Source organism: Camarhynchus parvulus, chromosome 7 (assembly GCF_901933205.1).
Source record: "Camarhynchus parvulus chromosome 7, STF_HiC, whole genome shotgun sequence".
Lineage (NCBI taxonomy): Eukaryota > Metazoa > Chordata > Aves > Passeriformes > Thraupidae > Camarhynchus > Camarhynchus parvulus.
The window spans coordinates 12,819,112-12,833,185 of NC_044577.1; the positions used below are offsets into that span (position 1 = coordinate 12,819,112).

At 38.7% G+C, this 14,074-nt stretch overlaps 1 protein-coding gene across 1 annotated transcript in view; it reads right to left on the reverse strand.

The window, feature by feature from the left end:
• PARD3B (par-3 family cell polarity regulator beta) overlaps positions 1–14,074 on the reverse strand; it is a 393,422-nt gene that overhangs the window by 137,943 nt on the left and 241,405 nt on the right. Inside the window, exon 17 of the mRNA XM_030951868.1 lies at positions 515–718. Within this exon, the coding sequence (XP_030807728.1) occupies positions 515–718 (204 nt within the window). The remainder of the gene's footprint in view (positions 1–514; positions 719–14,074) is intronic.

Below are 14,074 nucleotides of genomic sequence, written 5' to 3' on the forward strand. Positions count from 1 at the left end.
GAACCGCGTTCCTTCTGCGGGGGGGCTCAGGATCCAAGCACTGTTTTACGCCCCATACTAAAGGAGATGTATTTCCAGACTGGGGTCTATAAAACCCATAGTGACAGAATGAGCAGCAGGGTGCTATCAATACACTGCCTTATCTACAACATGAAACAAATTTCCTGGCTGGAAAAGGGGGAATTGTAAAACAAGAGAGATAATTTTTAATGTAATCTGAAGAAAGCAGCTGCTTCTTGAAGTTGAAAAACATAATTATTTAAGGATTGAGTTCTAAATCCTCCAACCCACCCCTGCCCCAAAGGAGATCAGTGAAAGACTTTACACTAAACCCAGTCAAGGTTGGATGGGGTACTGCAAAGACAGCTCTATTCAGTGGAAGATGTGAACAGCTTTTAAAATGTGATCAGCTTCAGTGGGACTAAATCACTGGCTCATGGTGCTCCATTGAGCTGGCCCTCAGCAGTGCTAAGGGAAGGTGGCTCCCTCAGTCAGTGCCATCAGCACAACATACCCTCTTCATCCTCAGGTCCATCGTAAGACTTGTCAATGGCAGCTCGGAAGCTCTCATTGCATCCCCGGCCCCGCACCACGTGAGGCCTGGGTCTGTGAAAAGGGAGTTCATTCTTCCTTACTTCAGCCACAGCAGTCTGGAGACTCTCAAGAGAACTGGACTTCTTTAATCCCAGAGTAGGACCAAAATCTTTGCCAGAGGAGTCTGGAAAACAAATGGTTAAGTTTTTATACCAAAAACCACACAGAGAAATTAAACTAGTCGGATACATTTAATTGTGTACTTTATTACTTGGGGCCTTTGAAATAGTATGCAATCAATGTAATTTGTTCTAAAAATAACATCAAGTTAAACCTAGTTCAGCAGATATCCCCATTCAGACTTGGAGGGAATAGCACATAATTTACAGACCTGACAAAGTGATGGGCCATAGCTGGCTCGCTCTGTGCCACTGTAAAGCCCACACCAGCGATGAGAATGGGGCTGCTTCCTCCGCCTTTGCCAGTCATGTCCAACTGGACAGTGCTAACAGTCTCTGTTAGCATTATCATTAGCACTAAGGAGAGCATTATCTTTAGACTCACAAAAACAAACACTGCTACACAACAAGTGTTTTGCTTTTTAGGAGATAGGTTGTATGAATGGTTGATATTTTCAAACACATTTCTTCTGAGAGAAGATACATTATTAGTTCTCTCTAAGTTTTATCCAACCTTTTTCTTCAAGTTGAAACTAGTGCTATGATACCAACATGCACAGCAGCTTTTTCAAGAAACAAGCAAAGCATAGGTTAACATAAATGATGTTGCTGTTGCTGCCTCATTCCCTGATTACAGGCTTAAGAAAGCACTTCACAGAAAAACAGAAGAAATACTGAGTGTCCCAAACCTTCTCTCTCTTTAGATGCCTGACTATATGATCTTAGAAAGGCTTTATTTTGTAGCGGCATTTGTGTTAATTAGTATTAATAAAATCATAGTGGAATAGGTAAAGAACAAAATTCAATGAATAGAGGCACTTCAATCAATGAAGAAATTCAGAGCTTAATTTAAAAGCCTTTGTAGCATCTACTTAGTTTTTATATGGCAGAAGAGTAAATGTGTCTTAGAAACACTGAGTAGAGACTGTGCCTTGCAATATGCCTTCTGTCTTTGAGAAGTCAAGTGCTTTTGCTTTCAACTTTTAAAGTAGTACTAACAAAAGGAACACGAGAACATAAGAGAAGCCCTTCACCTCCATGTCCATACTGCAATGCGTGAAGGGATTCAAGGGTCACAGAAAAGACAGATATGTTAGTATGATTTGCTGTGATTTTAGCAATCCTAGAGTGCAAGTTATTCTGAACAGCATGTTCAGTGAATTCTTAAAAGTAAAAAAGCTGAGAATTGGCACCAAATAGAGACTTGTCAGTAGTGCCTACACAAAGCGATTTACACTTCCTTTACCTGCAGACTGATATGTAGCTGAAAACAAGTAGGGGATTGGGGGGTATGTATGGAGAGAAACAGGCTTAAGGGAACCCTGGCTGCTCCATCACACAGTGCAATCTTCTTCTGTTCCCTAATTGCCATTCTGGAGACTACCATTATTGACAAATTAGCAAGTGCTAAAGCAGAGTTAGAGGAACGACCTGTATAGAACATAAAGGTGCTAAAAATCACTAAAATCTTGTGCATCAGTAGGAGGCACTGTGCTGCCTATCACAGGCTGAGAAGGAGAAAAACCAAGGGAAAAATAACGGTGAGGAAAAAGGCCAAGTGAAAGGCACTGATCAGCAGAGAGGAAGCTCTCTCAAGTTTCAGTCACCAGACAGCCTTGGTGGGCTGTTTGGCAGGACACAGGGCACAGCAACACACAGGCAGGGCTACTGGCCCCGGGCAGCCCAGCAGGCAGCCAGGCTGGGCTGCAAACCAAGGGCTGCCAGGGGCTGTGGTCTGGGGTTCCTGCAGGCAGTGGGTCCCCAGCACTCTGCTCTCTGAGCCTCCTGGGAGGAACAGCCACTGGGAATGGCTTCAAGGTGACTGCAGAAGGGCTGGGCCTGTCCCTGCCTCCAGCAGGGCCATGTGAGCCCATGGATTCGGGAGGTCCAGCAGCCAATGTTGACTCCAGACTGCTACTACAGTTGCCTGGCTGGCCAGAAAAGTACAGAAGTGCTCAAAACCACATCCCAGTGCAAGCTGTACTACATTCAATTACTCTAAGTTCTAATTGCTCTAAGCTCCATTACCTGGAAAAAAAGGTCTCAAGTTAAATGCTGGTTACAGCCTGTTTTATACAAAGCTGAGCCAGTTCCTCATACTGGAAGACTGTAATGTATGAAGGCCATTCCTAAGAAAATCCAACCAACACCTGAAGTTTGGATTGAGGCACTCACAGGACACATGTAAGAGACAGCAAGCTGTGGGCTCAGCCTCCCCACACACACTGGGACTCAGCCCTTAGACACCCAAGCACACTGAGGTGTCCTCATTTGTTCAAAAACTTACTGAGAACCCTCAGTCACATATTGGTATTGAGCATTCAGTTGACCCATTCTAAGACTGTAATAATTTGGTATGAAATTTCACTTACAACAGCGAGAACTTCGCATTTTTTTACAATTCAGCTTTTATTCCTTCCCCCCCCACCTTTCATTATAGAGCTGCAGTAATCACATATTAGAGCACAGCTAAAGATACAGGAGCTAAAAAGCTTCCCTAAGCAGGAAGACCTGGCCCCTTGCTTTCTGAGCCAGCATCTATTACTGGATGCTTTCCAGAAAAATGCACAAAACTCCATAATGGACAAGGACTGCATACCAAATTGGAAAATTGCCTTCCCCTGCCCACACCAATACCTTTTTCATTTCTGCAGACCTTTAGAACTGATGTAAGCCTGAAAATGTGTTTATTTATCTCATGGGTAAAACCCCCCAAACCAACAAATAAACAACAAAACCCCTCTCTTATCTTTTACAACTTATTAACAAGCATTTCTGGGGACACATGGTGTGTGTCTATATCTAGCCTTACCTGGATTTTTAATACAAAAACATAATCTGACAATAAGAAACTCAGCTGTTCACTGTGTTAAAATGTTTCTTTTTATGGATTTTAAATCCTTGAGCTCTTCTTTTACTGTTTCTTGTAGCACAATGATAAAAAGCCAACTGAAGCATCCACTTAATTGTTTTTATAAATGTTGAATTACTTTATATATCTCTCCTGAATTTATAAAAGAAAACAACAGCTGACATCACTACCTGCCTAGACTGGCTGAAATCAAATTGCTGGTTCTTAGATGTTTTCTGTAACTGATCATCCTTAAACTGAAAGATGGTGTTACACATAGTTTAATTTTCTGCTCAATGCCAACATGGCAAACACAGATTTTTAAATTCTTAATGTACCAGTTAAAGTAAACCTGCTTTCTGCTCTTTTACTACTACTATTATTAGTCAGGTCTTTCCAACATTATCTTTTTCCCACATCTGCACATTCCTTTCTTTTTTTTATAGCCCAGCTGAAGGAAATATGCCAAAAGCAAGATGCCAGTCATGAAAATCAAAGGGAAACAAATGACACAGCATTGTGGGCAATGCAAGCCACCCCAAAGGCACGGACAGAAGGAATCAAAATGAAGAGAAGCCATGAATCACTGTCACTCTATATGAAATACAACTCCCAAAACACCCTAAAGAATAAACATTTTATATATTTATCATTAACTTTATTTTCTAGATAATGTTTCTTCTTGAAAACCAAAACTACAGGAATATGCCTAAAGGAGAATACTTAGAGGAACATATTTATGTGAGCTAGACTAACTTACTGTTTACATTTTGAAAGGCACAGTGAGGTAAAGAAAAACTATAAAGGAAAACGGAAAGCATCACTGAGACTGAGAAAATACAATAAACAAGAAGTTGTAACAAATTATAAATATTTTGATTCTGTTTTTGCCAGTTCCCTAAACACACAGAGTGCTGGTTCCTATTGCATTGCACATAGTGGAGGTTCATGTGGTCCTAGGGAAGAGAAAATAGTTATGGAAACAGTGAGTGTTCTACCTATGGATACTGGAGAGAACATGGGACTACTTTTAGCAGGCAAACAACTGCTTGAGCATGAAGCACTGACGGTGGCTTCTTCAGTGGCAGCACTCAGAGGGAGACAGGCCAACAGCTTTGAAGGAAGCAGGTACAGCTCAGTGCCTGCTCTGCTTTGGACACACAGCTCCAGCAGCATTCATGATATTCAGCTTGGGCTCACTGAACTCAGGCCTACCCCAACCTAACAGACCAACTCCTCACTCTACAAGACTGCAACATCATATGGTGACTTAAATTACTTCATGTTCCATTCTTTCTTAACCATTTGTTTAATGTAGTTTCATTTATTTCTGTTAGGATTCACAGTATGCATAACTACAAAGGATTTTTTCCTCTCACTTATATTTTTATATTCAGATACTCCTTCAATCATCCACCAATTCAATGCAAAGAATGAATCAGGAAGGAGGAATCTGAAAGTCATTACATCTTTTAGCTTGTGATTTTCAAATGAAGAGCTTTAATATAACATTTCTGTAGAAAAGTCTTAGATCACATGGTAGCTTCTTCAACACTAATTTATACAGGTGACATAGAAAAGATTAAGGGTTTCATGAAAAGCAAGAGAAGAATCACTATCTTGCACTTATATATTAAAGACAAGATACACAGTTTTGCTCATTTAATACCTCAATCTAAGCATTCCAGATAATAAGCAGAAATACTGAACACAGAAAAACCCTGCAAGTGACAGAAAAACAAAATCTAATAAAGAGAAATCAAAGCATAGAAGAATTTAACATGTTCTCTGATTGTAAGAGACAGCTACAGTCTTCAGATTTACAGATATTTCAATCTATTTTACTACATATAATGATTGCAATTTAGCCTGCATTTGCACAAACTGCAATTTCAGCTATGAATAATGACAGATCACAATTTGGGGCCCAGAAGGTATGTTAAGCCTTAGCCAGCTGCAAAGGAAATGCTTGCAATAAGGCAGCCATTAGGCAAAAAGTGAAAATGCACTATTGTCATCTGAGAAACGTATGTTGGTGTCACTGTTTTCTACAGTCTTATCACTAACAAACAACAATGCTGCAATGAAATGTGCTACTATTTCAAAAAGAATATGTATGGCATTAAACATCTCAAAAATGCTAACAAGTTTCCCAGTGCAACAATATTAAAGCTAAGAATTAGAAGCAAAGGAAGAGGTTCAAGCAAAAGTCTCAGTGAAGCGGCACATCATGCACTTCCCACGTTAAAGCTAAATGTCAGAAAAAATGCAGCCAAGCCTGTCTTTGCATAGAAACCCCGTGATCTTATCTGCTGAAATAATTATTTTTCTTCATCTGGTTACAGAAGTCTACCCTCTCACTTAACCTTCCAGTTCACAGTATAGCTCTGCATCCAGTGCAGTTTTCCTAGACATCTGAATCCCTCTTTCTCCAGCAGATTAGTGCCCTCCCTCTAGCTGGTGCAAACTGAAGCACTTGCCCTCCAAACAGGTCCCAATATAAATCAAGCTACTTCTCTTGTACAAAGCAGGAGCTTTCTCCTCAAGGATATTTATGTATAAACTGACTTGAGATATAGGTGTTACAACCTGCTAGAGGAAAACTGCAATAGGAGAAGCAATGCAGACAGGAAAAAGTCCAGTTTTTAAAAAACAGGATTCCCCAGTGATTTCAGGCACCTTGTAAATTGATCAGTCTGGAACTGAGTAGTAGCAAAAAAATTCCAGTGCCCTGTGATCGCTTTATTTCTACTTCCACACCTGCCCTCTGAAAAGGTCAAACATTTAAATCCAGCTTTAAAAGAATGGGAAATGTGACACTTTCTGAGACTAATTGATATAAATTATGCTTCTCAAACTAAATCAACATTTTTGTTCCCAGGCCAAAGTTTGACATGAAGTAAAGAGTCCCTGCACTAATATTTAAACAAAGTCACTTCTGATGGTATAAGGCTAACATCTAGAGTGTTACCTTTTGATCTGTGGGACAGATGGGGAAACTTCTTTAGTACTAGAACAGAAGAAAGCAAGCCAAAACTTACATTAAAATTACAGTTATGATCTATTTTGTTAAATCTTAAGCCTACTTTGAAATAAACTGCTGAATTACTACTCAATCTTAGTCATCAAGCCTGAAATAATATATTTAAAAATTACTAATTTAAATGAGAAGTAACAAATTAGAAGAATGCAAGAAGTTCATATTAAGCTTTGTGTTTACATCACTAATCTAAAGCTTTTTTGAGTTCTTTACATGTGAATGCAGAAAGAAATTTGAAACAATCATATTATTTATAATGCAAAGAGTGGTATGTCATTTTTATGCATCAATTTTTGGCCTGGGCATATTTTTATAAATACTTACATAAGCCCCACATTAAAGATTGCTTTAAGTGTTGTTTGGCAATTAATTTAGGCTAATGAAACAAGGAAGCTGATTATTGTAAAAAAAAACCCAAAAAACAAAGGCAGCAAAGGGAAATACATTTCAATATCAGCAATTTAACTTGCAATTAAAAAAAAATCCTTATCTGTGAACCTTAAGACTAAGAAAGATTTTTAACAAAATAACCAGGAAAAGAATACCTTTTGCTAATCATGGCATTGCTTCTGTACCTGCCCACACTTTGATCAGTGAATCCTACATGCCTGAGATATTTATGAGCTCTTTTTATTGCTAACCCCACCACCACCGAGCTGCCCAACAGCCGCTCTAATTTAAGATGCTCTAAATATTGTTGCCATGGGTGACACATGAACATGGAGTAAGGCAAAAGCTCTGCTAATAAAAAGGCTTTCACAGCATTTCAGTCCTTGCTCATAAGTAAAGTTAAAATTTATGGCTTTTAAAATACTGGATCTGAGAGAGGTCAGGTTAAATGGCTGCTAGTAATAAAAGGAATCAATATGCCACAGCATCTGAAGCAGCCAGTAAACTAAATAAACACTCCATCCAAATCCACTTGGCCCTGAATTAAAAGAAGATAAAATACTGTATTTATTTTGTTTGCCCTCCACCAGCCTGTAGTTTGCATCACTACATCCGCTAGAATTCTACACAGAGCAAGCAACAAGCATATGTTGGCCAAATAGCAATTAAACTGTGTGTCAAGGCTAGGAGCAATTAACTGGGCATTAACCTTATCAGGGAAGCACTTCTGGATTAGCCAGCTACAAACAGGCAAACATCTCAGTCTGGGAAGATTCTGCAACATGTATTTACAAAAGCTTCAGAGGACTCAGACTCTCTGTCTCAGGCCCTACAGAGTAAATGAGCCATTTCCAGTAATAACCCTTAATTCATAAGCCCTGAACAAAACCAGAATCACCTTTCCCAGTGATTAGTGCGTCCTATTAGCATAGGAATGCAAAACAATTTGTTCCTTACAGCACTTTAAAATAAAGCAGACCAAATGAAGTAGTGAATTGCACCTTTCACTCCTCATCTACATTTGGTTTGGTTTATAGATTGAATTCCAGGAGAATTTATGAAAATCTATTTTCTTCTGTTGATCTATTTGTATTTCAAAGGAAAGTGCATAGGTTACTTCTCAGTTTAAGAAATTAATGCACGTTTTGTTTGAAATTACCAGCAGATAACCTATAAAGAAGGTAGACATACACCTGTAATCAATCAATCTCTATCAAAACACAAACACAAAGGCCATTCACAAAGTCATGCATATTTTTGAAATGGCTTTGTTTATGAGTTCAATAATATTTGTCTTCAAACAGTTTTGAAAAGTTCAATTAAAAAATCCAACTCTTAAATGGGAATATGCAGAATTTTGTCAAACCTACTATTAACTAAGAGAAAGAGTTATCTGACATCTGACATGGTTGAGACTCAAAATCCCTGCAGAATCTGGAAGGATTATGGAAGTTTTCAGGAAAAGTCCTCAGCAAAGGTTCCTTTCTATTACCTACTGCAATTTTTAAGATATGTGAATGCGTATAAAGTTGATAGCAGTATTTTATTACAGATTCCTAAAAACTGAATCCATTGTTGTACTGATACTGGGACTTCAACTAAGCTTCATTTTATATGCTTCAACTTTTTTCTCTTTTTTCCCCCTCAAGCTATCCTCTGTACTGAAACTCCTTCACTTGCGCTCATTACGGAGATGAAGATTATTTTTAGAACAAAAAAAAGCCTCTTGCCACATCAGAAAAACTAAAGTGGGAAAAATTCTTCCAGCTGGGTAATAATCTTTCCCCCCTCTATTCACCAATAACTCACAATGGACTGAAAGGAAACCTTCCAAGCTTTGTATGCAAGTATGCTGTGAACCAGATCCTTCACTAAAAATTTTAGGAAGGAAAGCTCACTTTTCACATCTACATTCCATGTTCTTCTAACATTAGCCACATCTGGGCAAACTTGTATTTTTTCAAGGCTTTCTTCCACAAAATGAATCCTTAGGAAAAACAAGTCAAATTTGCGGACCTAATGGCAAGGGAGTTTTCCTCTAAAGAGATCCAGCAAAGGATTTTGCTAAACTCTTCTGTAGTGTGCAGACACAGACTCACACCCAGTAACATCTGGCTGTCTTCTGAATTTTTAACAGATATGAGTCACAACTGGATTACACTATTACATTCCCAGTCTTGCTTAAGAAAACCCCCAAACCCAACAAAATACTGCTTTAGCCATACTGGTTAACTTTAAGGCCTAGTCTGTACAATTTACTGCATTACACTTTATATATGTTTCAGCATGTTTCTTACATGTTTCTGTAAGAGGTTTGCAGCTCCCTTGCCAGGCATGTCATGATGTGTCATTTTAATAGAAAGGTTGCATTTAAAAAAGGATACTGACAAGGATAAAAGATATCCTAAATAAAGATCCTTTCATAAATCTTAGATGTTTAACAAATGTACACCTAGCCTTTAATATCCCACGGGGAAAAGGGAACCTCCCCAGACCTCTAAGTTTAGTTTTTCCTGCAGCAATTTTCAGTATTCTCAAGACAATACGCTATTAATTACCAAGTTATGTATTTAGGATCTTTTCAATATTCAGTTCTGCACTGGTACAATGTGTTTAAATAGCAAATTAGAAAAACTAATAGAACTGCTGCATGGAACAACTTAGAATATGATTTAAAGAGCAAATCAATACAAACTTTTCTTACCCATTTGTCTCACCTGTGTACAGACGCCATTCCCTCTGTTCCCTTTCAGTAGCCCAATAAATGGAGAGTACATGTGAAGCGTAATGCACACACATGTGCCATGAACACACATAACATGGCACCAAACTGCAGAAATGTGGTGTCAAAACAGAAGAAAGGGTCATTCCAATTCTTCTTGGTGATGTCCCTTATCAAGCAATGTAGACATTTCTGGAGAAATTGCTCAACTTCCTGTCCTAAATTATTATGAAAAATTCAAAATGTCTTCAGGATGGTAAGCAGCAGCCACAGTGATACTGCAACCAGGACAGCCTGGCTAAGCACAGTCAATTTTAAGACAGACAAACCCATAGCATATCTTAGAAAAATAAAAGTTTCCTCTAAGCTGGGACTCAATATTACCAGGAAACACATCATTCTGCTCAGTGATCCCATACAATCTTGAAGAACAAACCAGAGTCTAGCTACAAGTAGATCAGGGTAATCCAGTCCTTGGATAATCAGATGCTTAATCAACTCTGTCAGAAAACTGCTACAGTGCCATGGATCAGGTGCAAAACTCAGTGCCCAAATTCATCTCCTTCAGCTACTTGCTGGTTGGATCCTTGGACGAAATTTCAAAATCTGGTATTACAAAGGCAACTTTTCTACAAAAACAGGCAGGTTTAGGTTTTTCAAATAGACAGCAATCCAATCAAAATGGACCAGTACAGTGAAATATCCTAAATTAACCCCGAACTCTAATCTTCATGTGGAACAGTTGACAGCAACTGCAATTTTCAAGAGCCTTAATCCAAGATCGAGGCCTAACTATGCTCAAGGGACTCCAGAAGTAGGACAGGTAGGTCAATTTTCAGTCTGCTTCAAGCCTGGTGACCAAACCCTCAGCTGGAGTAAATGAGCACTTTTCCACTTTCGTCTGCTATCTCGTACCAGCCTGTATCTGTCTTTTGATCACTGTACTCTGCAAGAGCCACATTTTGGCATTACATCCCTGCCCACAGAGAGGCCTGCAACACTAACTCTTTTTACCCAAGTTACAGCATGAGTGTCAGATGTTAGTAAATTCAGCCTGTAGTGGATTCAAAGTAGTGAACCGTAGATTAAAAAAAGCTTTTTGTTATTTTAACAATCCAGAAAGCCATCCTTGGCTACAGCCTGGTCTTGCTAAAAGAATAAGAAACAAATGGGTTCATGTGCCTTTCCAGGGGAACCTGTTCACTCTTTGAAAGTGCTGTTTTCACTTGGTTCAAGGAATCAAATGTCTAGAAAGAAGTTAATAGCTTTAGAAGTATAAAGAGCACAAAGATGCATCATCATAGATTACCAGCAATTTTGAAACGTTACCTCATCCTTTAAACACATCATCATGTGTGCATTCTGAGGCAAAAGCATCTCTGCCAACTGTAGTTCACAAGAATAGTTTGTTGCAGTATTTCCCCTGGGTTATTTTTTATCTTGTATGTCCATCTGGTGAGTACAGTCCAGTAAAAAAAAAAAGTTAAAATAATTTGGAAGACACCCACATTAGAGCAGAGTTTTACTGTGTTCTTTTTCTAGCTCTACAGCATTAAAAAAAATTAAAAAATATTAACTTATTAAAAAAAACCACACTGTCCAACCAATGTGCTTTGATTTTTTCTTACATTAAGTAATGGTTTCTTCCTTTGCTGATGTTGTACTGGGTTTTAGGTCAAGACTGATGGAATCCATCAAAATATGCTAGATAATGCTAACTTCTGAAATAGGAATCTGCAAATCCTTAATCACAGCTTTAGTTTTCTTTCAGCCTGACAATTTACTTTAGCAGGGCCTCACCTCTAGGGAGAGCACCTTCACGGAGTGAAAGCAGTGACATTAATGTGCCAGGCAGGAGTTACTGTTGATCATCACCCAACCAGGACATAAATGTGTGTTCAAGAAAATGCTGTCAGATATACAGCACAAATAAATAGAAAGAACTGATAGTTTTATTAACCTTTTCCTGTTAGCCTAATTTGAGATTTAGCCAGTAAAAGGCTTTCAAATTCTAATATGATATTGCAGATGACATACTGCCATTTAATACCCTGAATCATTTGCAACAATATCTTCCTTTCTATAGTAATCTCATTTTGAATTTTATATTTTCTTTTTTTAATACTTGAAGGATAGCACATTGATGTCTCTTTGCCCCCAAAACACAGATATTGTCTACAGTTTACTTACAAAGGAAGGCAAATATATTTGGCTGTATAGAGTCATACAACATAAAGCTATAAAATTTCATTCTTTGCAAACACATCGCTTCTCTGCTCATGACCGCTGCTTGTGTTATTAGTCCAGCAGCTTTGTAAAACTAAATAATAAATATCAGTTATATTCTTGAGATCATAAGCTTTTGCTCCAGCTATAATACATGCCAGTTTCATAAACATCAAGAACAAACATTTTGAACAATGTCACAGATATTAAGCAGCTCTGACAGATTTCTCTAGCATTTCCATGAGAATGCTGTGGGAGACAGTGTCAAAGGCCTTGCTGAAGTCCAGGTACACAACATCCACAGCCTTTCCCATCCATCAGGAGGGTCACCTGGTCATAAAAGGAGATCAGGTTGGTCAACATGATACCGCTCCTAAACCCGTGCTGACTGGGTCTGATACTATGGCCATCCTGTAAGTGCTGTGTGATTACACTCAATATAAATTGCTCCATTACTCACCAGGTACTGAGGTCAGGCTAACTGTCCTGGAGTTACCAGGATCCTCCTTCCTACCCTTGTGAATGGGTGTCACATTGGCCAGCTTCCAGTCCTCTGGAACCTCACCAGTGAGCCAGGACCGCTGGTAAATGATGGAGAGTGGCTTTGCAAGCTCATCTGCCAACTCCCTCGTCACCCTGGGATGGATCCCATCTGGGCCCATAGATTTATGAATATCCATATGATTATGCTAATTTTTTCTTGTGTATCAAGAGTGAACACTTGCATCTGTATTCTGCCCTGCATCCTATTTTTCATCAAATATTTTCACTTTCTTTAGTCTTTTGACTGTGGACAAGTATTTTCTCCACACTCAGAGGGAAAACTGGTTAATCTGTATAATGCATGCCATTCCATATCCTCAAAAAGATAATGCAGAACAAGCCATACTGTGGCTGAGTATACACTTATGGCAATCAATCACTAAAGTATTAATACAATTCTTAAAACTTCACGCATATTAGCACATGGTTAATCAGAGCAGTTTGACAGCCTCTTCTTCAGAGCAGCTTCTACAGCTTCACAGTATATCAACCCTCACATTGGAAAGTGAAACATACTATGCAATTTACTTCAGAGCAAAAAGTTAAAATCAGATTTTGAAACACTGAGGCTAATGTTATTAGAATAAAAAAATGAAATGGCTGTTATACCAGATGCTTAATTGGCCCCCCTGCGAAAAAGCAGTCCCCCAGGAAGGAGCTGGAAGCTACTACTTGGGTTCAGATCTTGTTGAAAGAGTGAAAGAAAGAAATGGGTAATCAGTCATCATTTCTCTTCACAGCAACAACCCTGATAAACACTTATGTGAATAATTTTTTCTGTTGTTGTGGATACTAAGAGTTTACATATGCTAAAAGGGAAGTAAGAAAACTCAAGAGAAACAAGATCCGTTGAAGATTATCAGCTAGAAAGAAGCTATTCTTCCCTTCCGTCTTTAAGTCCCTGAATATCTGAAGGCAAGGAGAGCTCTTGGAGGAAAGGAAGACAAACTTGTAATATCTCTGTATTTCTCATTAGGCATTAGCATTTGATACTATCTGAAAGAGGACAGAGGCCATGCAGACTTTTTGTCTGACCCAGCACGACTGTTAACTTCCTGGGATGTTCTACAGATGAAAGGTGTCCAGAACAACAACGTACCTACCACCAAAAAGTGCTGCTGCTGCTTCCTGTTTCTATAAATTCCTCGTTGCCTCCATTATGAAAACACACAGAACCATGGGCCAAAATCCCACTGCATTGGTGTTATACCAACTGAAAAAAGAATTAATATTTAGCACCTCTGATAATTTCTGATCAAGACTACCTGCAATACTGGCTCACTTTTGAGTGGCAAGACTATAGATCTCTGCACAGAATTTCACTATGTTCTCTTAAACTGCTTTTGCTATTTCTGTATTTTAAGTCAGTTCTAAGAGAATGGTCCCTTCTTGCATAGATGCTCTTCACAGAAGGGCTAATTTTTCCAACATAGATTATTAAAAATCCAACAACCCTCAAAGCTGTTCTAGCACAGAAGCTCTCTGATTTGGAGTTGGTGTTTTGTGGCAGCTTTAATACAGTCTTATTGCTATGTCACTCTTCAGTGTCTGCACTCTCAACTCTAGAGAAGACTTAGATGACATTCCTG